Genomic DNA, 25,659 nt, shown 5'->3' with positions numbered 1-25,659 from the left:
ACGAGTAATAACGCGTGCTGTTAAATACTTAAATAGAAATTTCACTGGCTGATGTAAGGTAAGGGCAAAAAGGGAAGAAAGGATAAAAATGAGCTGGAGTGCAAGAAAACGCACTCTGCAAATTGGATAGAAACCCTCAGGTGAAGTGCAAGTTTGGCGTGGAGGTCAACCTCGCTGGGCAACTGCGGGAGTCGAGAGCCTTAAAACGGGGTGTCCTCACCGCATCAGCAATAGGTTTTCCAGACAACTTGAGGCCTCTGTAATGTCCTCACCTGGAACCAAACTAACCTCCCAACGAAGTGGAATCAGACTGTCATCCTAGTTTTAGGCCTGATACGTGTAGCTTTTGTTTGAAACTTTCAGGCACTGAAGCTCCTTGAACAGCTAGTGGCTAGTGGCTTTCAGAGAGGAACTTAGTTCGATGACTTGCGTCCTGAGTAAAGGGCGAGGGAAATGATGCAGAAAAGCCTCCTTGCATCCCCTTGCTCTGGTGTCCCCAAGTGCCGAGCCCACATCAATCCTAAGGGAACATCAATCCCATTGTGTTTGCACCGTGCTTTGCATTTCACAGTGTGTTTCCACGCTCTCGTCACGTTAAGAACAAAATTTATAGATGGTTCGTGAGTTCCTGTCGCCCCTGGAACCTGGCTACCTTCTAAAAGGAAGATCCTAGTTTGATTTTTGGCCAAGACAGGAGTTCATGTTCTCGAAATCTAACCAACGCAAATATGTTTCCTTTCCCCCTTCTTACTTTTCCATCTGAGTCAAAACTGCGGGTCACGTGTTTTCCTGAGCCTGTCCAGTGCAAACATTACTGTAATTGGCTTTTGTCTACTTCTTGGTATTATTTACTAATGATTTAAGAAAAGAGGAAGACGATCACAAACAGAGAAACCACGTTGCCTAAACAGAGAAGTGAGGAAGAGGGACGAGAGGGAGAGGGAGAAGGAGAGGTAGAGAAGAGAGTGAGACAAAAACAGAGAGACGTACGATGTCCAGTGGTTTTATGGCAGACGACCTGCTCTGACAGGAGAGGCATGAAGCAGTTTTGATAGAAATTATGCTATAAAAGATTGCTGTCCATAATTTATACATATCACTTTATTCGATGTATAGATTTTTATCAAGCATATATATATTTTTTTTTTTCCTGAAGTCATTTGGAACGCTAGTTTTGCCTGAAGTTACATACCAGAGAAAACCTTGTGCTTAAAAAAAAAATATATATGCAGGGGGCTTCCCTGGTGGTGCAGTGGTTGGGAATCTGCCTGCTAGTGCAGGGGACACGGGTTCGAGCCCTGTTCCGGGCAGATCCCACATGCCGCGGAGGAACTGGGACCATGCGCCACAACTACTGGGCCTGCGCTCTGGAGCCTGTGAGCCACAACTACTGAGCCTGAGTGCCACAACCATTGAAGCCCACGCAGCCTGGAGCCCATGCTCTTCTGCAGCAAGAGAGGCCACCCAATGAGAAGCCCGAGAACCGCAACGAAGAGTGGCCCCTGCTCACCGCAACTAGAGAAAAGCCCGCGCACAGAAACAAAGACTCAAGGCAGCCAAAAATAAAAATAAATAAATAAAATTAAATATATATATATATGCAAAACAGAAAGCAATTAGTGATGCATTTGAACCAAAATTATTTATCAACAGGAGTTTGTTTTAGGGTAACAGGGAACAAGGACTGGACACAGCTGCAACTTTTACTGCACTGAAAAAAAATTTAAACATATCAGAATAGATCTCAGTAAAGGAAGAGCCAGGGTTGAGTTGTAAGAAACACAAAGTAGTCTAGTTATTATTTTAGGCCGAAACTCGAAACAACACAAATGTCCACCTACAGTAGAAAAGACATATTGAGAGGTTTTCCCAATGTAATACCACACCACGAGAGTGAATGAATTACAAGTACACACAACCACATGGATTAAATCTCACTAACTAATATTGAGTGGAAAAAGCCAGACAAAAAACACATATTATAGTGCATTCCAACTTTTGAAAGTTCAAAAACAGGTGAAATTAATGTTCCTTGTACAGTAGAAATCAGGGTAATGATTACCCTTGGTAGGTAGTGACTGGGAGGTCCCACTACCCTTGGAAGGAGTTTCTGGGATTCTGATAATGATTTTGATTCTCAGATTGGGTGCTGGGTACATGGGTGTGTTTGCTTTGTGTAAGTGCATTGAGTGGTTCGCTTTCATATGTTTTTTGTGTGTATCTGTTAAGCTATGGTAAATATTTTTCTTTTAAAAAATTATTCAATATGATGCAATACTTTTGCTGCCATTAAAAGGCATTCAATGCATGAATATTTATTGATGACATACTAAGATATTCATTAGGTATTTTTTGAGTAAAAAAATCTGGTTATTACCAAAATTATGGCCATTGTGCAAAAAGATACATTATTAAGGTAGGGTTGTATCTTAAATTATTAACCTATGCGTTTTCTGTGAATTTCCATCCTTTTCTGTTCTCTATTTGGTAACCGGAGTTAATTAAATGAGTTGGTTCAAGTAAAGTACCTAGAGCTAGGAGCCAAGTAAAAACTCAAGAAACTTTGACTTTTATTCACTAGATCATACCTTATATGCAGAGAGTGTTTCTTATTAGTGTTCAGCACATAGTAGGTACTCAATATTTTGCATATACACTCAGGGAGTATCTATATGCTGCTTGCTATGGTTGCTTACTTTTTTTATGTGTACATCCAGTTGCTAAAACTACAAAGAGAAGTCACTGAGGACAGAAAATTTACATATATATATGTTTTTTCAATACATATGTATTTCAATTTGTATCGAAAGCCTCGTTTGTATAAGGTGTAGCTGAAAATTTTCCAAACGATAAAAAAATGGCTCCTTTTGCCTAACAGTTCCTTTCTCAATTTGTCTCTCTCCTCACATATTTTGCTATAAATAGCACACAGAAACCAGGATGCACTTTCCACTCTTTGCTTGGAAATCTCCTCAGCTAAATATTCAAGTTCATTGCTTACCAGTTGTTTTTCACCCAACTGTAGAACACAATTCAGCCAAGTTCTGCCACTTTACAACAAGAATCAGTTTTCTTCCAGTTTCTAACTACACATCCCTCATTTCCTGCTGAGACCTTAAGAGAAGCACCTTTAACATTTACATATTTTTAAAATTAATAGACTTTTTAAAAAGTTTTAGGTTTACAGAAAAACTCCATATGCTCTCACCACTGCCCCTCCCCCTAGTTTTCCCTATTAACATTCTTGCATTAGTACGGTGCATTTGTTACAACTGATGAGCAAATATTGATAAATTATTATTGACTAAAGACCATAGTTTATATTAAGGGTTCACTCTGTGTGTCTGACATTCTATGGGGTTTGACAAATGTATAATGACATACAGCCACCATTACAATATCATACAAAATAATTTCACTGCCCTAAAAATCCCCTGTGCTACAACCATTCATCCCTCCTTCCCTTCCCCAAACCCCTAGCAACCACTGATCTTTGCTGTCTCCATAGTTTTGACTTTTCCAGAATGTTATATCGTTCGAATTGTACAGTATGTAGCCTTTTCACATTAGCTTCTTTCACTCAGCAATTTGCATTTAATGTTCCTTTGTGGAGTTTTTTGGTAGCTTGATTGTTCATTTCTTTTCATTGCTGAATAATATTACATTGTATGGATGTACCGCAGTTTAGCCATTCGCCTATTGAAGAACATCTTGGTTGCTTCCAAGTTTCGGCAATTAGGTTTTCATGTGCGCATAAGTTTTCAACTCATTTAGGTAAATACCAAGGAGTACAATTGCTGGACCATATTGTAGGAGTGTGCTTAGTTTCGAAACTAAGGACTGTCCTGCCAAACTGTCCTCTAAACTAGGACATCTTGCACTCCCACTAGCAGTGAATGAGAGATGCATTCTTTCTTAAACTTAGGAAATTGTTCATCTCTTTACTAGGGATTCTAGTGTTAAAGATTAAAAGTGGGAGCTTGGGACCAAAGTACTACATTCAAGTCTTAGCTTCCCCATTTATTGGTTATGTCACCTTGGGCAGGTTACTCAACTCATCTGTGCCTTAGTTTCCTTTGTAGTAAAGAAAGAATAATAATGAACAACTTCATTAGATTGTTTTAAGAATTAAATAAGTCAGGTGTAAAGCACTTAGAACACTGTCTGGCACATAGAAAGTGTTAAATGATAGCTGATGTCATGTGGTCTCTCCTTCCTGATGGGCAATCATCCACATGTTGGCTTTCCATCCTCTGTCCTTTATATCTATCACTTTCTTCTATTTCATTCACCTTTTTCTTTTGAACCATGCAGCTTTAAAAGAATATCCTATACATAACTGATTCACTTTTCCATAGCATCAATTCAGTTCTTCTCCAGTACGATTCTAGTTATGTTCCTGCATTTTAAATATGCTTGCACGTGTTTTAATCCCTTTTCATATAGTGTTTTTATTTCAGACTGTTCTCTCACAGCTTTCATTCCTGTTTCACTTAGGCCATGTCTTCCTGATTTCCAAGTTTAGTGTTTTGTCAGTCAACAGGCTGAGTGACTTGACCTTAGCCCCACTATACAAATATGGAGATGCACTGAAGCACAGTAAAGTGCTTGGGCCACACATTTAAAAATACAGAAACCTACCTACTTCTGTTGGATTCTTTTCTCCCAAGAACACACCGACAGACTGGCGTTGGGCTCCATTTGAGAGTCGTGGTTGAGCGTCAATATAATGGGTCACGGCTAGAATTTTTTAAACAAAGGGATAGAACACTAAATACAATGCAGGACAGGTAATAAAGGCAAGTTATGCATTGTGAAATGTTTGTTTGCGTTTTAAATTATATATGTGTGTAAATGTGTATTCTTAAAATCAGTCCGGTGACACACGCTTGAGAGTCACTGCTCTAACGCATACTTTTACCTGAGACGTGTACGAACAAACGACTAGTGGGTACAACACTCGTCCCCGCTCCACTGGATTTCATACGTTGGCTTTCTTCTGGGAAATGGAGTTTAGCGTCGTGGAGCACTCTGGGAATCGTAGTCCTATGTGTCCGCGGGGCGCGGTTTAACGCTAGCGAGCGGGTGGGGGGTGGGTGTTCTCTTCTCCCACCAGCGGAAGTGGCCGTTGAAGCCGGCTGTAGGCGTGAAAAGAGCTTGGCGAGGGGGAAAGTCCAGCTGCTTCGGCTCACTTCACTAGGTTTGGTGATTGTCCCAGAGCTTCTGGACCCGGGATCAGAGTGCGAAAATCGCTCTAGCGGGAGGGAAGCCCAGGTATCACTATGGCAACCGCCAGCCCCTCTGGCCGCGTGACGTCACCCCTCTCTCTCTCCGCTTGAAGCGGCCTCTGCGAGAGGGAGCTGGGGAGTCCTCGAAGGGGGCTCCCCTCTCCTCCTTTAGTGTGGAACTATTCCGCCCCGATCCCTGGGAGGGCTTTGTTCTTTTGTTCCGGCCTAGGAGGAAGGACGCGAGCCGAGCCCCGCCCTGTTTGTCCACCTTCCAGCTTTTCCGCTCCGCAACAGGTGTGTCTTCTTGAGCCCGCGGGGGTGTGAACCCACAAGTGTGCACCGAGGTAACCGTCCGAGTAGGTGGGCGCCTCTGCCCAGATTCTAGGGTAGGCGCCAGGGGTCTTTTGGAATCTGGGGCCGAACCTGCGTACTCGATCTCCATTCTGTTTTTGTTCAGCGGGAGTGCCACATGCCTCTTTACTGTTCTCTCCGGGCACTTCTCTTTTCCAAGGACCTCTTGGCCACTGTGCAAAACTCTTGAGGTGTGATTTTGTGACGGTTGCCGCTGACCCCATCTTGTGTCTTTTAGGGCAGCCAGCTTCACTGTGTGTAAGGGCACAGACTCGTGCCGGACATCTGGGCTCCAGAGAGAGGACCCCACTGGAGGGACGCTGCTTGGGAAACCCTGGTGTCCAGATTTCAAGAGGAACGGGATGAGCACCTGAGATGGAAGGTAGTGGGGACGACTTGGGAGAGAGTGGGATAAAGGGGGCAAAAGAACAGCCATGACATGAAGATTGAATACTTGACAGAGCTGGAAGAAGTGGAAGGAGGGAACCTTATATGACGATCGAGAAAAGAAACAATTACATCATAGGGAGAGATTCTTATTTACATTATAGGGAGAGACTTGGAGGAAGAGTTAATTCTGCTTGGCTTTGGGATTGGGGAATGAAAAGGAGTAATGATTCAGAATGTCTGTGACCCTCACATGATTTCTATTTATTAAAAATTAGAATGATAATCTTACAGTCAGAAAAAATCTTGGTAATCATCTCTTCAATGTAAGAATCAGTTCTGAAATATCCTTGGCGGATGACCATCTGTTAAGCCTATGCCTGAACAATTGTGGCATTAAGCTCCATTTTGGGTGCAGACTATTCCCTTGTTGGTGTTTTTTTTTTTTAGTTCCTTATATGAGGCAGAAGTGCCTTTCCCTGTAACTTCTGTGTTGATCTTAGTTCTTAGTCCCCAAAAGCAAGAGACTGCTCTCTCTTTAACATTGCTGCCCTTCAGATATGTGAATTCAGCTGTTACAACTCCTACTCACAGATTCTTTTTCTCAAAGCAAAATAGCCTCAGTTCCTTTGATGGGTCTCCATGCGATATATCTAGACCTCTTCTCTAAAAACTCTACTGCATGATAGCATGCTTCTTAAAATGCATTGCCTAAAACTAAACAGTCATTTAGATGTACTTTGAAAAATACCTTAAAGTGTGACATACTATTTCTTTTGATTTGGATATTTCTGCTGTTTAGTATCAGATTGTATTTGCTTTTTAAAAAATCAGCGATATTATGCTGTTAGTCCTAGATCTTTTTTACATAAACTGCTGTGAACTAGATTTATGTCATCCTTGTATAATAGACTTGTTTTTTATCCTTAATGTCAGGACTTCACATTTATTATGATTGTTCACATTTTTTGGCCAAGTGTTCCAGCTTGTCAGAATAATTAATAATTAATATTAACTTGGTTATTCAGTGTTTTAACTGTTCTTTCCAATTTTATGTCACTAGCATATTTAATGAATATTCCTTCTCTTTCTTCCTATATGTCATTCAACAGGTCAGGGTAAGGACAGAGACCTGTGATATGTCACTGTAGACTTCTTTCTGCATTGTCATTGTCTTTACATTCTGTAGGTATGGCTATGCAGTCAGGTTTGGTTTAACCTAGCTGCTATCATACAGTCCTTTTTCTCGGATTTGTTTAATATCATTAGAAATCTTAACATTATTTAGGTTTGAGCTATACCTTATATTTGTTCTCAGCTCTTTTTTTCTAAAGATACAAAGAATCTCTGTTTTATTTCTCACAACTGCATGTGTATCTACAATTATCTCAAAACAAAAAGTTTGATGAAAAAATCAACTGTTTCATTCTATCACCAATGAGCAATTGGAAATTGTAATAAAAATAATAATTCCATTTATAATAGCATCCAAAATATGAAACAAGAATATAAACCAACAAAAATATGCAAGATCTCTACACTGAAAGCTACAAAATTTTGCTGAGAAGTTTTTTCCAGCTTTATTGAGATATAATTGACCCTGACATTGTGTAAGTTTAAGTTGTCCAGTGTTATGATTTGACCCACCTATATATTGCAAAATGATTACCACAATAAGGTTAGTTAACCACATTGGTCACCACACATATTTGGTGGGGTGTGTGTGTGATGAGAATGTTTAAGATTTATTCTCTTAGCAACTTGCAAGTGTATAATACTGTATTGTTAACAATAATTACCATACTGTACGTTAGATCTCCAGAACTTATTTGTAACTTAAAGTTTGTACCCTTTATCCAAAATCTCCCCATTTCCCTCACCCTCCAGCCCCTGAAAACCCTCATTCTGCTCTTTGTTTCTGTGTTCGGACCTTTTAGATTCCACATATGAGATCATGCAGTATTTGTCTTCCTCTTATTTCACTTAGCATAATGCCTTCAGAGTCCATCCATGTTATCCCAAATGACAGGATTTCCTTCCGTTTTATGACTGAATAATATTGCATTATATATGTGTATGTGTATGTACATTCCCACTGTTTGTGGGAATGTAAATTGGTTTACCCACTATAAAAAACAATATGGAGATTCCTTAAGAAATCAAAACTAGAACTACCATATGATTCAGCAATCCCACTTCTGGGTATGTATCCAAAGGAAATGAAATCACTATCTCAGATATCTGCACCTCCATGTTCATTGCAGCATTATTTGCAAGAGCCAAGACATGAAAGCAACCTAAGTGTCCATCAGTGGATGAATGGATAAAGAAAATGTGGTATATATTTATATTTCCATAGTGGCTATATCAATTTACATTCCCACCAACAGTGGACAAAGTTTCCTTTTTCTCCACATGCTCACCAACACTTATCTCTTGTCTTTTTGATAATATTCATTCTAACAGGTCTGAGGTGATATCTCATTGTGGTTTTGATTTGCATGTCCCTGATGATTAGTGATATCAAGGACCTTTTCATATACACTGGCCATTTGTATGTCTTCCTTGGAAAAATATCTATTCAGGTTCTCTGCCCACTTTTAAACTGGATTATTTGTTTTTATGCCGTTGAGTTGTATGAGTTCCTTATACACTTTGGATATTAACCTCTTATCAGATATATGATTTGCAAATATTTTCTCCCATTCCATAGCTTATCTTTTCATTCTGTTGATGCTTTCTTTAGCTGTGAAGAAGGTTTTTCGTTTGATGTAGTCCCATTTGTTGCTTTTTCCTTTTGTTGCTTGTGTTTTTTTGGTGTCATATTGAAAAGATCATTGCCAAGACTGATGTCAAGTAGCTTTTTCCTCCTGTTTTCTAGGAGTTTTACAGTTTTAGGTCTTGTTTAAATCTTTAATCCATTTCAAGTTAATTTTCATGATTGGTGTAAGATAGGGATTCTGTTTCCTTCTTTTGTATGTGATTATCCAGTTTTCCCACCACCATTTGTTGAAGAGACTGTCCTTTCCCCATTAAGTATTTTTGGTCCCTTGTCAAATATTAGTTGATCATATATAGGAGACTTTATTTCTGGGCTCTCAATTCTGTTCCATTGGTATCTGTGTCTATTTTATGACAGTACCATATTGTTTTGATTGCTGTAGCTTTATAATATAGTTTGATGCCTCCAGCTTTGTTTTTCTTTGTCAGGATTGCTTTGGCTTTTAGGGGTCTTTTTTGATTCCATATAAATTTTAGAATTTTTTTTCTATTTCTGTGAAAAATGCCATTGGAATTTTGATAGGGATTACATTTAATCTACAGATGACTTTGAGTAGTATGGACAGTTTAACAATAGAAATTCTTCTCATCCATGAACACAGGATGTCTTTCCATTTATTTGTGCCTTCTTCAAATTCTTTCATCGATGACTTATAGTTTTCATTCCACAGATTTTTCATCTCCTTGGTGAAAGTTATTTCTAAGTCTTTTATTGTTTTTGATGCTGTTCTAAATGGGATTATTTTCTTTATTTCTTTTGCAGATATTTCCTTTTTAGTGTATAGAAACACCACTGATGAAATCACCTCCTCCTGTCTTTACTGATTGGCTTTGGGAGAGAAATATCCTCCATCAGCAATTCTGTTAGGGATTCTGAGGCTTTCTCAGATCTTCTATGCATATATCTGCTCCATGCTTTTTGTTCCCTCTTGAGGGGGATTCTTAAGATTGTATGCCATCTCTTAATCCTGCAAAGCCAGGCTGGGTGCTAACAGCTTCACCTTTGCTTTTCCTTGGTGGTGCTAATGCTCAGGTGCTTTTGGTAGCTTTCTCCAAATCATGCAGAGTCAGGCTGGCTTTCTGTGTGTGTTCATAGCTATATAAAAGCTCCTCTTGCCACCATTAGGGTGTGCACAGAGAGCTGGCCATAGGTTGTGGGGAGGGTGTATAGGAGAGGTGCATGGAGCATTGCAGTTGGGAGGATCCACAAGTGAAGCATCCCCAGTGGCTCTTTGTCAGGCTTCCTGATTGAGTCTGTGAAGTGGTTAGTAGGATCCATGTTCCTTTGATATACCCTCCAAGTGCCACGGCTGCTGTTCTCCCAGCTGCTCTCTTCCCCTCATTCTCTTAGGACACCTCAGTATTCTGGATGAGGTGAGAAAGAAGTGGATATCTTTGGTGGTGTCCCATACTGCTGGGGAACCTGGGCACTCACATGCTTTCACTTTTTTCCGTGAGAGAAATCACAGGCCAAGAAGGCCGCCTTGGCACTGAGCTGTACCTCCTTGAGGGTGATGCTGGTAAAATGAAACTGTTCCTCTTACCCTCTTCAATGCATCCATGTTGGATTTTTTGTTGTTGTTGTTCCAGTGGTGTGCTGGAACTTCTGTGCTAGACTCCTGGACTTCCACAAAGACACTCTCAACCATGGATGATTGTCTAAATCAGTGTTTTTTGTGGGGAAGGTGGTAGAAAATTCTTATTCCACCATGTTGATGACATCCCTTCTCCCCTTCTCAGCTCTTTGCCTCTTATATCTTTCATAAATATTCTTTTTAATTCTAACTTCCTCAGAATTAAATCAGCCCAAATGGTTTCATTTTAAGGCTTTGCCTTTTTTTTCTTTTTGGGATTTTTCACGATTGTATAGTTAGGATTAACTTTCATGAGCCTCTGTCCCTTATAGTCATGGTAATATTTGTAACACTTACTGAGCATTTACTATTGCCAGGCACTTAGTTGGTTTCTATAGCTGTTACTGTTGTTGGTTTTGTTGGTTTCTGTTACTTGGAATCAAAATCATCTTACCTAAGACATTTCTCTTTATTCTATTTTCCTAAAGTCTTGGGTACATATCTGCCTATGTACAACATTTCCTCAACTTTCCTCCAACTAACATCTTCATTTTCTTTTCAAGATTTCTTTTACAAGATAGTTTTCCATTACTGGTCAAATTAAGTCTGGAATAATAGTTCCTTTTATTACTTCCTCTACTTTCTGAGAATCGGACTTTCCCATCAACCATTACTCTGAATAGACTTCCCCAAGAGCAAAGTTTGTTTCTGTTTTGTTTATTGATGTGTAAGTTACTACATTAAGTGCACAGATCTTAAGCGTACCAGTTGATTAATTTTTATATATTATATGCCAGTGTAACCACTACCCACACTAAGATATGAAATGTTTCTAATGCCCCAGAGGTCTCTCTTGTGTGCCTGCTCAGTCAGTAACCCTCCAGAGGTAACCACTAGTCTAAGTTTTTGTACTTAATATACAGGCACACCTCAGAGATATTGTGGGTTCAGTTCCAACCACTGCAGTAAATCAGATATTGAAATAAACTGAATCTCATGAATTTCTTGGTTTCCCAGCGCATATAAAAGTTATGTTTACACTATACTGTAGTCTATTAATTGTGCAATAGTACTATGTGTAAAAAAAAAGTATATACCTTAATCTAAAACTATATGTTATTGCTAAAAAATGCTAAACATCTTCTGAGCCTTCAGCAATTTATAGTAGTAGCATCAAAAATTGCTGATCATAGATCACCATTACAAATATAATAATAATAAAACGTTTGAAATATTGCGAGAATTACTGAAATGTGACACAGAGACATGAAGTGAGCAAATGCTGTTGGAAAAATGGTGCTGATAGCCTTGCTCGACATAGGGTTGCCACAAGCCTTCAATTTGTAAAAACAAACATGGTATCTGTGAAGTGCAAATAAAGTGAAGCACAATAAAACGAGGTATGCCTGTAAATGTCCTCATACAGTATGCATTCTTTTCTTAAAATTTTTATTTATTTATTTATTTTTGGCTCGTTGGGTCTTCATCACTGTTGCATGGGCTTTCTTTAGTTGTGGCGAGCAGAGGCTACTCTTCGTTGAGGTGCGCGGGCTTCTCATTGCGGTGGCTTCTCTTGTTGCGGCGCATGGGCATCAGTAGTTGTGGCGTGTGGGCTCTAGAACACAGGCTCAGTAGTTGTAGCCCACGGGCTTAGTTGCTCGGCGGCATGTAGGATCTTCCAGGACCAGGGCTCGAACCCGTCTCCCCTGCATTGGCAGGCGGATTCTTAACCACTGCGCCACCAGGGAAGTCCCAGTATGCATTCTTTTGTGTTTGGCTTATTTTGCTCAGTATTGTTTATGAGATACATCCGTGTTGTTAGGTAAAGCAAGAGCTCATTCTTTTACACTGTGGGATAATATTGTATTGTATGACTATATCACAGTTTATCCATTCTGCTGAAAGACATTTGGATTGTTTCTAATCTGGGCATATTATAAATAAACCTGCTGTGAACAGTCTTGTACAAGTCTTTTGGTGGACATAACCCCTCATTTCTCTGGATATATGCGCAGCAGTGGGATTGCTGAGTCATAGGGCAGGTGTACGTATAGCTTTGGTATATACTGCCAAACAGTTTTTCTAAATGATTGGTAAATGTTTACTTCCACAGCAATGTACAAAAGTTCTAATCTCTCTGTATTCTTGCCAGTAGTTAGTATTGACCATGTGTATTTAAGTTTAGACACTGTGGTAGGTAGGTAATATAGATAAGTATATGTCGGTGTGATATGTAATTTATACTAATAGCAACGTTTCAAAGGGCATGGGAAGACTTTTGGAAAGTAATCTGATTATTAATTCATATTTTATATGTAGCAGAGAAGGCAGCAGAAATGTTTTGCCTCACTTAATGAGGAATGTAGATTGAGTTGTATGATCCATGTGACTGTAAGTATCTAGGGGCAAAATTGTGAATCTTAAAGTAATGCTTTAATTCCTAAGCCTACCCATGAGAGTACGAGGGTCCTAGTCAGCAGTTACGTTTTTGTTTTTTTTTTGGATTTTGAGAAGGAAATGGCTTCTCAAATGGCAGAAATAGTTCCTGCTGTTTTCATATAGAAAAATAAGTGGATTTTGTGGATTGCTGGGAACAGCTAACTTGGACAGGATTCATTGTGGTTTCTTTTTCCTCCCCTAGATCTGTCTTCTCCAGAGTCTGCCCTTCTCCAAGGGGGACATACTTCACTCCCATCAGCTAGTTTTCAGGTAAGTTGGGATTTCCTCAAATGTCATTTCAGTCGTTAGAGTGGGATTGTGTATTCTTTTGCTGTGGGTTATGTTTAGCTGAAAACCAATGTTGGCAGTTCATTCTGGGCTCCCATCTGCCAACCACTTTTTTCTTAGCTCTGCCTCTCCAGCTTAACTAATATATTCACCACTTAACTTCTTGCTTACGTCTTGCCATGTGCCACTGATGAGAGAGCAGAAGAAGTACAAAACTTGATACTTTACCTGAATAGACCAAATAACTGCTAAATATTAAAAAGGTGAAATGAGTACCATGGAAAACAGAGACTCAACAAAAATGTATGTGGTCTGGAGGGGTTAGGAGAGTTTCTGCAGTTCTTGCTTTTTTCCTCTGTAGCTCTCTTCCCTACAGTACTCTGTGTGAACTCTAGTCGCCTTGACTTCCCCAAACTCTCAGCATTACCTCTTCAGTTCAAGGAGTCTGCTGGTTCGCTCCTGGGTTCCCCTTCCCTGCACCCCTGCCTGGACACTCTCAAGGTAGTAAGCTGGAGCAGTTGTAGGGCTCACTTCATTTGTTTACTGATTCTTGGGGATCACTATTCTTTGTTATCTGAGATTCAGTGCCTTGGAAACTGTTGTTTCATATGTTTTGTATGGAATTTGTTGGTTATTTTAATGAAGGAGGGTAAATTCAGTCCTGTTAATCCCATCTTGGCCACAGCTTGATCCTTTTGAGGTTTGGTTTTGAACTGTAAGCTTTGTTAGGGCTGACCTAGTGTAGCCTTATTCTAGGACTGTGTTTCATGGGGTCTGTGACTATACTTTAGTTCAGTGATATGCTAGGATGACCCACCCAACCCAGCAGCATAACTCAGGGATAGGGATCATTACAACAAAGGATACAAAATGCATCAGAAGGACAAAGATATTTATAAGAATCCAAAGAAATCAGGTGCAGGCTTCCAAGTCCTCCTTGTGTGATGATCACACAGATGTACTTTCTCTAGAGCTGTTGTCCATAGAGACAGAGAAATGTCTCTACCCAGGGAAGTCTTCTTGAGTCTCACAGTCCAGAGTTCTTAAAGGGAGCTGATCACATACATCAGCGTATACTTGCTGTTGACCAGCCATGGTGCAGACCTCAAACTAGGCACCACATGTGCATCGTAAATCTTCATGTATACTTTAAACAATGCTGACAGTCTGGTACATCCTGTCCCAGTGCTCCAGGCACACAATAACATCGTCAATCGGTGACTATATAAACATTAGTTTTCAGAGCTTGTTTAAGGTTCAGAAACATGGATCCAAGTGTCCCTGGAGATTAGCAAGGATTGGGCAAGCCGGACTTGCTGCTTTAACTCTTTCCTCACAGGCTAAACTTGTGCTGCTCCTAAAGCGCGCTGGAACTGTTTGTGGGAACTGATTGTGCGTATGTCTTCTTAACTCTGGGTTCAGTTATGTCACATTGGTAACTTGATATGGCCTGTGGAGATAGTATTTACACCAGAGTTTTGGAGCTCCTCCTCTTTGTATCTCCCTTCTCTCTAGTATCTACCCTGCAAATTCCCTGCCTCTGTAGTCCTGAGCTGCCACCTTTGTTTCCTTAGTTCAGTGAGACCACTGTGTCTTGCTCAGTTTCTGCCTCCAGGCAGGAAACTGAAGGGTCTGTGGGGCTCATGTGATTGTCTCCCTTCTCTCAGGGATCACAGTTCTGTTCTGTCTGCTGTTCAAAAATACGAAAGCACTTGTTTCAGTTTGAGTTTTACAGTTGTTTACTCTTGGAGAGCTAGTCCAGTAGCTCTGTCGTGGTTAGAAGTAGAAGTCCCAATAATTTATTTATCTATTTTGAAACAAAATTAACTCACTTGCCCAGTTTCAAATATATAATAAATAAGGAAAAAGTAGGAAGTTCCCCTGCATTGCCTCAAGAGTCCCACTAAACAGTCGCACTGATAATATTCGGTAGTGTATTCTTTTAGCTTTTTCTCTGCATTTACATACAAACTTTCCTATTCATAAAAATAAAAATGGGATAATACCATGTATGCTATTTTTAATATGATATATATTTCCTAATCAGTACATATAGAGACACTTTATTTTTAAAATGTCTACATAAGCTGCTTTAGTATGGATGTACCATGAATTCTTTAACCACTATCCTATTAATAGACATTTAAGTTTGCTTTTTTTTTCCCCTCACAATGTTGCAAGGAAATTTTTACATATGTCTTTGCACCCTGAGGTGTTTCTAAAGAATAAATTCCTACAAGCTATAAATCTGGATTGAATGATATATGTATTTAAAGTTTTGATAGATCCTGGCAGAGTGCCCCCTGATAGATTGCATTAGGGCCCTGTTCCCACCGTAATACACATGAGCACTTTAAGCAGTGTTCACTAATCTGGTATCTCATTGTTTTATTATGTTTTTCTTGGAGTGGAGCATCTTTTCATGGTTTGTTAACAATGGTTTGGGTGAATTGCCTGTTTGGGTTGTCGGCCTTTGTTGGTTATTGTTGTAGGTTGTTCATTTTTTCTGCTAATTAGTTGTAGCAACTCAGAATATTGCATTTTATTTATGGTTTTCTACAGAAGTTTTACATTTTTATGTGGTTTTATGTGTCAGTCTCTCTGTCTTATAATTTTTGCCTTCCACATATCAAGCTTATAAAACTATTTTTCTGTCTTTTATTCTATTTTATTTTTGCTTTTTCTTTAAAATTCAGTCTCTAATCCAGCAGATATTTTTGTGTATGCTGTGAAGTAGGGAACTCACCTTAGTTTCTTTTCTCAAATAGACAGCATTTGTTATGACACCATTTAGTGAATAATCCAGCTTTTTAAAACTAATTTGAAAGTTGCTTAATCCCATTTAGTTCTTATAAACATGGCTATATTTTGGGTTTCTCTGTTTTTCATTGAGTTTTATTCCATACTAGACCACTCTGTTCTAATTTATCTTTTCTTTCGGTATATTTTGGTATGTTACTTAGTATATTTTGAAATGTGGTAGGGTAAGTCTCCTCCTCAAATTCTTTCAAAAACGTTTTTGTTTTTGCACTTACAGGTAGTAAAACATATTATTGATGTTAATAGGTATATTCTTAATACTTGATATATCTTGGAACACAGAGATCATGATGATGATGATTATGAAGATCAATAACAACAATAACAGTGGCCAACATTGACTGAGCACTTGTTATATTCTAGACCTTAAATTAAGCATTTAATATTGAACATTGCTTATTTAATTCTTGAAATAGTCCTATGAGTCAGGTTTTGTTTTTATATTCATTTTACGAAGGAGAAAATATCAAAATCATTTTTCAGATAGCCCAGAGCTTGCCTTACTTCTGTCAGTATTGCTAACTTTACCCCTTTCTGAGGTAAATCCTTTATGGCTAAGCAGAAATATGTTTGGTATTTCAGGAATCAGTGACCTTCAAGGATGTGATAGTGGACTTTACCCAGGAAGAATGGAAACAGCTGGATCCTGTACAGAGAGATTTATTCAGGGATGTGACATTGGAAAATTATACACATCTGGTCTCTATAGGTAAGGATGACTTCTCTGCGTTACTATCTGGGGGTGTGTAGGAGGAGGGTGCTCTTGTGCTTAGGTGAGTTTTGCCATTAAGGAACCAAAGATTCCTAAACTTTGAAAGGTTTTGAAAAGGTTTCTACTCTCTAGCAACTAGAAGGACAAACTAATAATTTTTCTGAACCCAGATCAGTTCCCAAGTTATACCACATCTGGGAATGTATAACATGGAAGCTATATGTGCTTTATATGCTTTACTCCATCTGATTTGTCCATGTATCCTTTCCTCTAAAGACAAAGTGATGAGACTGAACTCTGATACAGCACTTTTCTCTCAGTGCAGACAGGTAACTTTTTTTACCCCTATGAGCAGGACTCCAAGTTTCCAAACCTGATGTGATTTCCCAGTTAGAGCAAGGGACAGAGCCATGGATTGTGGAGCCCAGCATTCCAGTAGGTGCCCTTGGAGGTAAGTAATGGATACCCGGCAGATGAGTGTTATTGACACTAACCACCAGCCTGATGAGAGGATTTTACGTCTGAAATGTAGATGTACTTCTCTTTAAAGTGGCTCCTGTGGAGAATGGGAAGGCATCTGGACTCTCTTTTTTTTTTCGCGGTACGCGGGCCTCTCACTGTTGTGGCCTCTCCCGTTGTGGAGCACAGGTTCCGGACGCGCAGGCCCAGCAGCCATGGCTCACGGGCCCAGCCGCTCCGCGGCATGTGGGATCTCCCGGACCGGGACACGAACCCGTGTCCCCTGCATCGGCAGGGGGACTCTCAACCACTGCACCACCAGGGAAGCCCTGGACTCTCTTATGCTTTGTCAAAACAGTAAATGTCTCAACATGTATTCTAATTTTGTACTCCTTTCAAAGGAGTTATTATCCTTCTTGCTTTTTTCTAAAGGCAACTTCTTGACATGGAATCTGGATTCCTCCTTTCCCAGCCTCCTTTGGGGCCCTGGTCTCATAATTATTACCCCACTTTTCACCCTTACAGTTTTCTTTTTGGATCTACAGCCTCCACCCCCAGTACCTTCAAACAGAAATAGGTAACCTAAATTCCAAATACTTTCACTCAACACTGTTAATCTTTCTGGCTACCATCCAGTCTGCCTTCTTGCTTTCCCAACCAAACTGTGCAAAAGTGAGTTCCATACCTGTAGCCGTCATTTCTTCATCACCTGTTCCTGTCTTAATCTCATTGTGTAGCTTCTGACCCTATCACTTATTGGACTGCCCTTGAAATTTTGAATAACTTTCTTGTAAACCATCAATTCCCAAACTGCACAGAGAGACTTCTTCAAAGATCTGACCCTGAAAAAATGTACAAACTTAGTCACTCTAGGTAAGGAATGTATCTCCAGATTTAATGAGGTAGGAGTAGGGGGTCCTTTTTATGGGGAGAAACAATGCATGCCATGTTCAAATTTAGCAAGTACTGGATTAGCTAAAATTTAGCAGGTTTCTTACTGGAGGACCACTCAGAATTTTTTTTTTAATTTGTAGTTGGGAATTATGAATTTCCAACAGAGTGCATAGAATGTAACATTTCTCTCCCCCGTCCTCCTAACGGTGATTCCGTTTTTTTTTTTTAATATTGCACCTTTAAAATCTTTCTTTTAAAAGATGGTTTCATGGGACTGCCCTTGCAGTCCAGTGGTTAAAACTACTCCCTTCCAATGCAGGGGGGCGTGGATTTGATCCCTGGTCAGGGAACTAAGATCCCATGTGCTGTGCAGTGTGTCCAAAAAAAAAAAAAAAAAAAGATGGTTTCATGGAACACAATTTAGAAAACTAATTTTTTAAAAATAAGAACTTTATTAACTTGTGCTTATAGTTTGTTAACTTTTAGAAAGTTACACTGAGGTGGCCACTGGCCCTGGGCCTTGTCTGCGTCATTTTCCTATCCTCTTCTTTAGGCTGTCTTGGTGACTTGGCCCCTGCAGAATTGTGATTGTATTCTGATATATATTCTGTCTTACTGGTCTATGTTGTTCTTTTACAACCTGGATGTCAGCACCTTCTATTATCTCTCCATGCACATGGGTGTCTGAATATTGTGGTCAGTGCCCTTCGACTTTGCATATAGTAAAGTGAGAATTGCTTCCTGCAGTAGGAATGGTGCTGTTCAGTCTGGCTTTCTGGAATTTTCTCCAATCCTTCATTCATTACCCCACCTCTGATATTCTGGTAACTCTTTTGGTTAGTACGTGGACAATATGACAATATGTATGATATTGGTCACAGTCTGTTGCATGTTTATTGCTTTCAACTGGAACTCCAACTTGAGCTAGAGATCAGTCACTCCCACACTCTTTTTGCCTTTAACAGCATCCGACTCCATGGTCTCCATATCCTTTTCCCTGTGAAGTACTTCCCAGGAGCTGTTTTTTATGGCTATCTGCTGTACACGTATATCCTTAGTGTCATTTTTGTTGATGAAAACATATCCATTTCTTATACTGATTGGCTGTTCCCCAAAACTTGTGTTACATTAATTGTCTTGTCCCTGCTGGAGAAGCACTGCTGTTGTGAGGCTGCCTGCACTTCTGCATGCTGATGCATGCTGTACCATTTCCCATGGTACCAGGTATGGAGAGGATGGTAGGCAGCTCTAGGTCCCTGCCTTGCTTCTTATGTTTGCAGTGATAATGGTGGTGACAATGACTGGGCTGGCAGCACAGGAGATTCAGGGTTCTCTGGGGGTCTGCTGTACCTTCCCGTTACCAGTGGAACCAAAGAAATGCTGTTTTATTTTATTTTATTTTAAATTAATTGATTTATTAAGTTGGCTGCGTTGGGTCTCCACTGCTGCACGCGGGCTTTCTCTAGTTGCGGCGAGTGGGTGCTACTCTTCGTTGTGGTGCACAGGCTTCTCATTGCAATGGCTTCTCTTGTTGTGGAGCACAGGCTCTAGGCACGTGGGCTTCAGTAGTTGTGGCACACGGGCTCAGTAGTTGTGGCTCATGGGCTCTAGAGCACAGGCTCAGTAGTTGTGGCACATGGGCTCAGTAGTTGTGGTTCATGGGCTTAGTTGCTTCACGGCATGTGGGATCTTCCCAGATCAGGGCTAGAACCCGTGTCCCCTGCATTGGCAGGCGGATTCTTAACCACTGCGCCACCAGGGAAGTCCAAGAAATGCTGTTTTAAACACAGCCTTTTTTTCTTTACTGAATCTGCCAGCATTGACTACCCTGTCATCTTTCTTGTCTTGGCAAAAAACAAACTATCCCAGAGTAGACAGTAGAGTACTGTAACTCTATGTCCTGATTATGTACTTTTCTGGTTCTCATTTTCTTTTTAACAACTTTGGTTCTGTGTTTCTTATATTCTTTTGTTTGCTTGCTGAAAAACTGCTTTCTTTCGTTAGTATATTTTATTCGTCCCATTACCCTAAACATCCTCAAGGATCTTCCTCCATTGCTGCTTTTTTTTCACATACATTCTTATGGCTTTAGCTATTCTTTTCCTTCTTCTTTTGAGCTGATATTTTCTGTCCTATATTTGAACATTTTAGTTATCCTGCTACTTTTGGCATCTTCCACCCCCACAAACACCATTATAGTCTAGTCTTCCATTTCTCTTCCTAATTCTCAAAATGCCTAGTGTTGAACTCGGTATCTTCCTCCACCTAAATTACTTCCTTTACTATTTACAACTTTCTCATTTCTAGCAGTGATATGACTATTTTGTCCGTTTTCTAGGCTAAAAATCATGGAGCCATAGTCATGTCTTGTGTTTATCCTGTCTTGAAATCATGGTTCTTAGACTTTTTGTTGCTGTTCACTGGCAAGGAATCCCAGTTCAGACTGCCTCCTTTAGATTCAGTCCATCTCTGTCTCCTCTTATCTATCTCTGTGGTCACTTTCTAAATTTACTATCAACTTAAATGGAGTTCCCTTACTGGTTCTTAGAGATTATCTGTGAAGTTGAATTAGACATTCTCTTGTTACTCTCATATTTTATTTCTCGTTCTCCTTAGCTCTTTCCAAATTTCTCCCTAAATAATAGGGCTGTGTTTGAAAATCCTCAGAATTTGCTGAGGGCTTTATTTTTAGTTTCATTAGGTCATTCCCACAATAACACTTTTGTTGTTGTGTTTGTTTTTTTTCCCTCAATTCAGAGAATACTGACATTTTCTCTTTCAGACTGGGAGACAAGACCAGAAAATAGCATATCAGTCTCAGAGCTGGACGTTTCTGAAGAAGAGCCATTTCCAGAGGCAATAGTAGAAAAGCACAAAAGGGATGATCCTTGGGGTTCCAATGTCTTAGAAACTGGGGAATCTGAAGGCAGTCCAGAAAGGCAACAGGCAAATGAACAGGCCCTGCCAAGGGAAATAAAAATAACTGACAAGACAGTACCTACTTTGAAGAGAGACCATGTAAATAATGACTTTGAAAAAAGCATCAATGTGAGTTCAGACCTTTTAACACAAAAAGAAGTATCTCCAGAAGAGACCTCTACCAAAACAAGTGTCAAACAGAATTTAAAGCCGGTTAAAAAAGAGAAATCTTGTAAGTGCAATGAATGTGGGAAAGCTTTTAGTTACTGTTCAGCTCTTATTCGCCATCAGAGAACACATACTGGAGAGAAACCCTACAAATGTAATGAATGTGACAAAGCCTTCAGCCGGAGTGAAAACCTTATAAACCATCAAAGAATTCATACTGGAGATAAACCATATAAATGTGATCAGTGTGGAAAAGGCTTCATTGAGGGTCCTTCTCTTACTCAACATCAAAGAATTCACACTGGAGAGAAACCCTATAAGTGTGATGAATGTGGGAAAGCCTTTAGTCAGAGGACCCATCTTGTTCAGCATCAGAGAATTCACACTGGTGAGAAACCATATACTTGTAATGAGTGTGGAAAAGCCTTTAGCCAGAGAGGCCACTTTATGGAACATCAGAAAATTCATACAGGAGAAAAACCTTTTAAATGTGACGAATGTGATAAAACCTTTACCAGGAGCACACACCTTACTCAACATCAAAAAATTCATACTGGAGAGAAAACCTATAAATGTAATGAATGTGGGAAGGCTTTCAATGGACCCTCAACATTTATACGTCATCATATGATTCATACTGGTGAAAAACCATATGAATGCAATGAATGTGGGAAAGCCTTCAGTCAGCACTCAAACCTCACTCAACATCAGAAAACACATACTGGGGAGAAACCTTATGATTGTGCTGAATGTGGGAAATCCTTTAGTTACTGGTCATCCCTTGCTCAACATCTAAAAATTCATACTGGAGAAAAACCTTACAAATGCAATGAATGTGGAAAGGCCTTCAGTTATTGCTCATCCCTTACTCAGCATCGGAGAATTCACACCAGAGAAAAGCCCTTTGAATGCAATGAGTGTGGAAAGGCTTTCAGTTATCTCTCAAACCTTAATCAACATCAGAAGACTCATACCCAAGAGAAAGCTTATGAATGTAAGGAATGTGGGAAAGCCTTTATTCGGAGTTCATCTCTTGCTAAACATGAAAGAATTCATACTGGTGAGAAACCCTATCAGTGTCACGAATGTGGGAAAACCTTCAGTTATGGCTCATCCCTTATTCAGCATAGGAAAATACATACTGGAGAAAGACCTTACAAGTGTAATGAATGTGGGCGAGCCTTCAACCAGAACATCCACCTTACGCAACATAAGAGAATTCACACAGGAGCAAAGCCTTATGAGTGTGCCAAGTGTGGCAAAGCCTTTCGACATTGTTCATCTCTGGCTCAACATCAAAAAACTCACACAGAAGAAAAACCCTACCAGTGTAATAAGTGTGAAAAGGCCTTTAGCCAGAGCTCCCATCTGGCTCAGCATCAACGAATTCACACTGGAGAAAAACCCTATAAATGCAATGAATGTGACAAATCCTTTAGCCGGAGCACTCATCTGACTGAACATCAGAATACTCATACTGGAGAGAAGCCTTACAACTGTAATGAATGCAGGAAGACTTTCAGCCAGAGCACTTACCTCATTCAGCATCAGAGAATTCATTCAGGAGAGAAGCCCTTTGGATGTAATGATTGTGGAAAAGCCTTCAGATATCGTTCTGCTCTCAACAAACATCAGAGACTGCACCCTGGCATATGACTCTTCTAGGAACATCATAAACACAGGGGATGCATTTACTCTAGTTTGTCCTTTTAAGTACAGAAGAATCAGGGTGGATTGAGAAACTGCCGAAAATATTTTTATTTTTCACCGTCATGCTGTGGAATGGAAAGTACATTGGGCTGAAGTAAGCCAATTATGTTGTTAAGCAACTTTGTGACATTGGCAAATTCAGCCATTTTAAGCTTCAGTTTCCTCTGTGAAATGAGGGATTTGGAGTAGGTCATTTCAAAGGTCGTTTGGAGTTTTATATTCGGTTTTGTATATTCACAATATATTCTTGAATAGGATTATTGTACATCAACATTTTGCTATGTTGCATCTAGAATGTATGTATTTATGCATGTTTTGCCAATAGAAAACATTTATGTTTCAGTAACTAGACTGGAGATCTATCATGCTCCTGTTCTAACACATTTAAGTTCTTTAAGTAACCGGTTCCTAATAAAAAGAATTGTAAAGTACCCTCAAATTAATAATTCAGTAATATATAATGGCTTAAGTCAGTACAAGTGTTAAACCTTCCTACTATTTTCTCTCCTAGTATGTTTTAACATTCTAGAAGTTTATCACAACTACATAGATCCTCTACTACAGCTTAAACCTGTGTTATTTAACCCCAGTTACATAGTGGAATCACTTAAGGAACTTTATAAAATTCTGTTGCCAAGACCCCACCCCCAGTGACTGGCCTAGGGAGTGGGATCCTGGCCTCAGTTCTTTTTTTAAACTCCTAATGTGTACCCTGGAAAGAACAACTGGATTAGATTTCAGTACTCATTTCCTTCGTAGCTTCTTGTGGCTCCTCCTAGAAGCTCACAGATTAGCTCTTCAGTACACATAATGTACTGAAGGGGATGTACACATAATATAATTTTGACTGTTACCTTGTTTTGTAAATTGGTTTCTCATGAACTTTGAGAGGTAAGGTCAAATTTGTTTCCTTACCAAAGTACAGAAATTAAACGGCTGTATAAAATAATGGTCATTTTACTTGCTTTTCCTTGGCCACCTGTTATCACAAGCAGATGACAGTGTGAGTGACACTTCTGAAGATGGGCAGCCCACAGCCTGCATGGCCATTTGTGGCAACCCTGGTCAAGATAACATTTGAGCCAGAAATAAATATGGGTCTAGCCATAAAGAAATGGGCCCTTATATTTTCTCTAGATACAGTCTAATTATCAGGTCTACTCTTTTAAGAGTAACTGACAATTTCCTAGCCTGGCCTTGAGAATAGGAGCTCTGAGAACAGGAGGTAGCACAGAAGTTGATCATTATTTATATAAAAGGAGTTCAAGACCCTTCCCACAAAGGAGGTTTGGGGGAGTCCGTGCTGCAGCTTTCTTCAAGTGAAAAAAAAATTCAGTCATTTTTGCTTATATAAATGCCAGTGACCTGCATCAGAATTTTGTCACCTCCTTAAAGAAGATGCCAGACAGTGAAGAACAGAGTTCAGGAGATAAAGTAGCCATTTAAATCTCAGGACTTTTTTCTGTCGTAGTTTTGAAATATCTATGAAGAAATGTCATCTTGGTATTTTTTAATTTCTCAAGGCTTCCATTATGTAGGAAGAGGTGGACACTAGCAGAGAGGAATGGATCTCAGGTTATAGGATATGCTTTGGTTGGAATCTGAGCCACTCCCACAGTATAAGGAAAAGAAGTTTGTATATCCAGGTGAAGGGTCCTCCTGTTTCAAAGGAGATCCCAAAATAGAGAACACCAGAGTCTGCCTGAAAAGGACAAAAAGACTCTTGTCCTTTTGCCACTATGATTCCTATATGAGGGAACAGAATTTATTTGGGAATTTGTCATTAACCATGGAAGATCCTACTTTGTTCCATTCATTTGATCTATTCATAGATACCGTCAGATCAAATGCAGAGCACCGAGAATGTGTGATCACTATCTGGAGGTTGCTTGTTAGTTCCGAGTTCCTTACCAGGACCTCCTGTTTTAAGATAACTGATGCAAGTGGTTACTATAGGGCCTGGCCAGCACGAGCTGTTTCGGTCAGTGGTTCCCCTAACAATATGACAAGAGGAAAGTCAAAGGAGTTTACCTCTCTCTGGATTTGTTTACATCTCAAGAGGATGGTGTGGAGAGGGGAGGGAAAGGGGGACTGATATGAATGACCTCACAGTGTGATGGAACCTGTATTCTAGACCCTGTCTTGGACACACCTCTGCCTCAGATGGGCTCAGACAGGTGCCTGGGCCATGGATGAACTCACCCTTGCACAGGGGCATTCATCTCGATCTTGGACTACTGAGAAAGCATGAAGGCTCAAGGTCCAGGTCCAAAATATGTATCATTACTGAGGCCTCTGAGCAATGTAGTTCTGAGCAGATTACTTTGGGGCCAGGAAAATCTGGAACCACAGTTCTGGGAGGCTAATGGCCCAGCATTGCCCAAGAAGACCAGGAAACAAGGAGTGGGTCTATTGGTGAAGGACAGTATTTTCAGGGGCCACTTTTTATTTGGTCCATATTTTTCTTCACTCCACCTCTAGGCAGAGTCCCAGGCAGAAACTAAGGGCCATACTCAAGCAGTTTAATTGAAGAAAATTTAGCCAAGAGGGAACCAGCAAAGGACAGTGGAACACTAGCGTCTAACAATTGCAGGAAAACATTACCACCCCTGAGCCTGAAAGAGCAAGAGCAAAAGAAGAATGTATTCATTTCCTATGGCTGCTATAATGAATTACCACAAACTTGGTGCCTTAAAACAACAGACTTCTTTTCACAGTTCTGGAGTCCAGAAGTTTGAAATCAGTTTCACTAGGCCAAACTCAAGGTATTGGCTGGTTCACACTCCTTCTGGAAGTTCTAGGGGAGAATTAGCTTGGTGGCTAAAGCAGTATGTGAATTTAATGAGGATGTTTTTAAATAGGAGAGACATACTAGGCTTGTTTAAAGTGATAATGAAATGAGTCACTAGAAAAGGAGAGATTGAAAAGT

At 39.9% G+C, this 25,659-nt stretch overlaps 1 protein-coding gene across 6 annotated transcripts; it reads left to right on the top strand.

Annotated features, from left to right (window-relative positions):
• The first annotated feature begins 5,097 nt into the window (after positions 1–5,097).
• Positions 5,098–23,679, top strand: ZNF184 (zinc finger protein 184). 6 transcript variants are annotated; one of them, XM_067752252.1, is made up of 7 exons: positions 5,098–5,274; positions 5,458–5,522; positions 5,818–5,961; positions 12,963–13,030; positions 16,451–16,577; positions 16,936–17,031; positions 20,716–23,679. In XM_067752252.1, the coding sequence occupies exons 3-7, from the start codon at positions 5,955–5,957 to the stop codon at positions 22,674–22,676; spliced, it is 2,259 nt and encodes a 752-aa protein (XP_067608353.1). In that variant the 5' UTR covers positions 5,098–5,274; positions 5,458–5,522; positions 5,818–5,954; the 3' UTR covers positions 22,677–23,679. The 6 variants fall into 6 exon arrangements, with proteins under 6 accessions (XP_067608353.1, XP_067608356.1, XP_067608354.1 ...); XM_067752255.1 differs by having other exon boundaries at positions 5,458–5,572; XM_067752256.1 differs by having other exon boundaries at positions 5,105–5,200.
• Positions 23,680–25,659: the final 1,980 nt, after the last annotated feature.

Source organism: Pseudorca crassidens, chromosome 10 (genome assembly GCF_039906515.1).
Source record: "Pseudorca crassidens isolate mPseCra1 chromosome 10, mPseCra1.hap1, whole genome shotgun sequence".
Classification (NCBI taxonomy): Eukaryota; Metazoa; Chordata; class Mammalia; order Artiodactyla; family Delphinidae; genus Pseudorca; species Pseudorca crassidens.
This window is presented reverse-complemented; position numbering and strand designations above follow the sequence as displayed.

What these genes read in the sequence shown, in the direction of transcription:
- ZNF184 (XM_067752253.1), top strand. An exon ending in TCCCATCAGCTAGTTTTCAG is followed by an intron (nt 13,031 to 16,450) that starts GTAAGTTGGGAT and finishes TTGGTATTTCAG; the next exon opens with GAATCAGTGACCTTCAAGGA. An exon ending in TCCAGTAGGTGCCCTTGGAG is followed by an intron (nt 17,032 to 20,715) that starts GTAAGTAATGGA and finishes TTTCTCTTTCAG; the next exon opens with ACTGGGAGACAAGACCAGAA.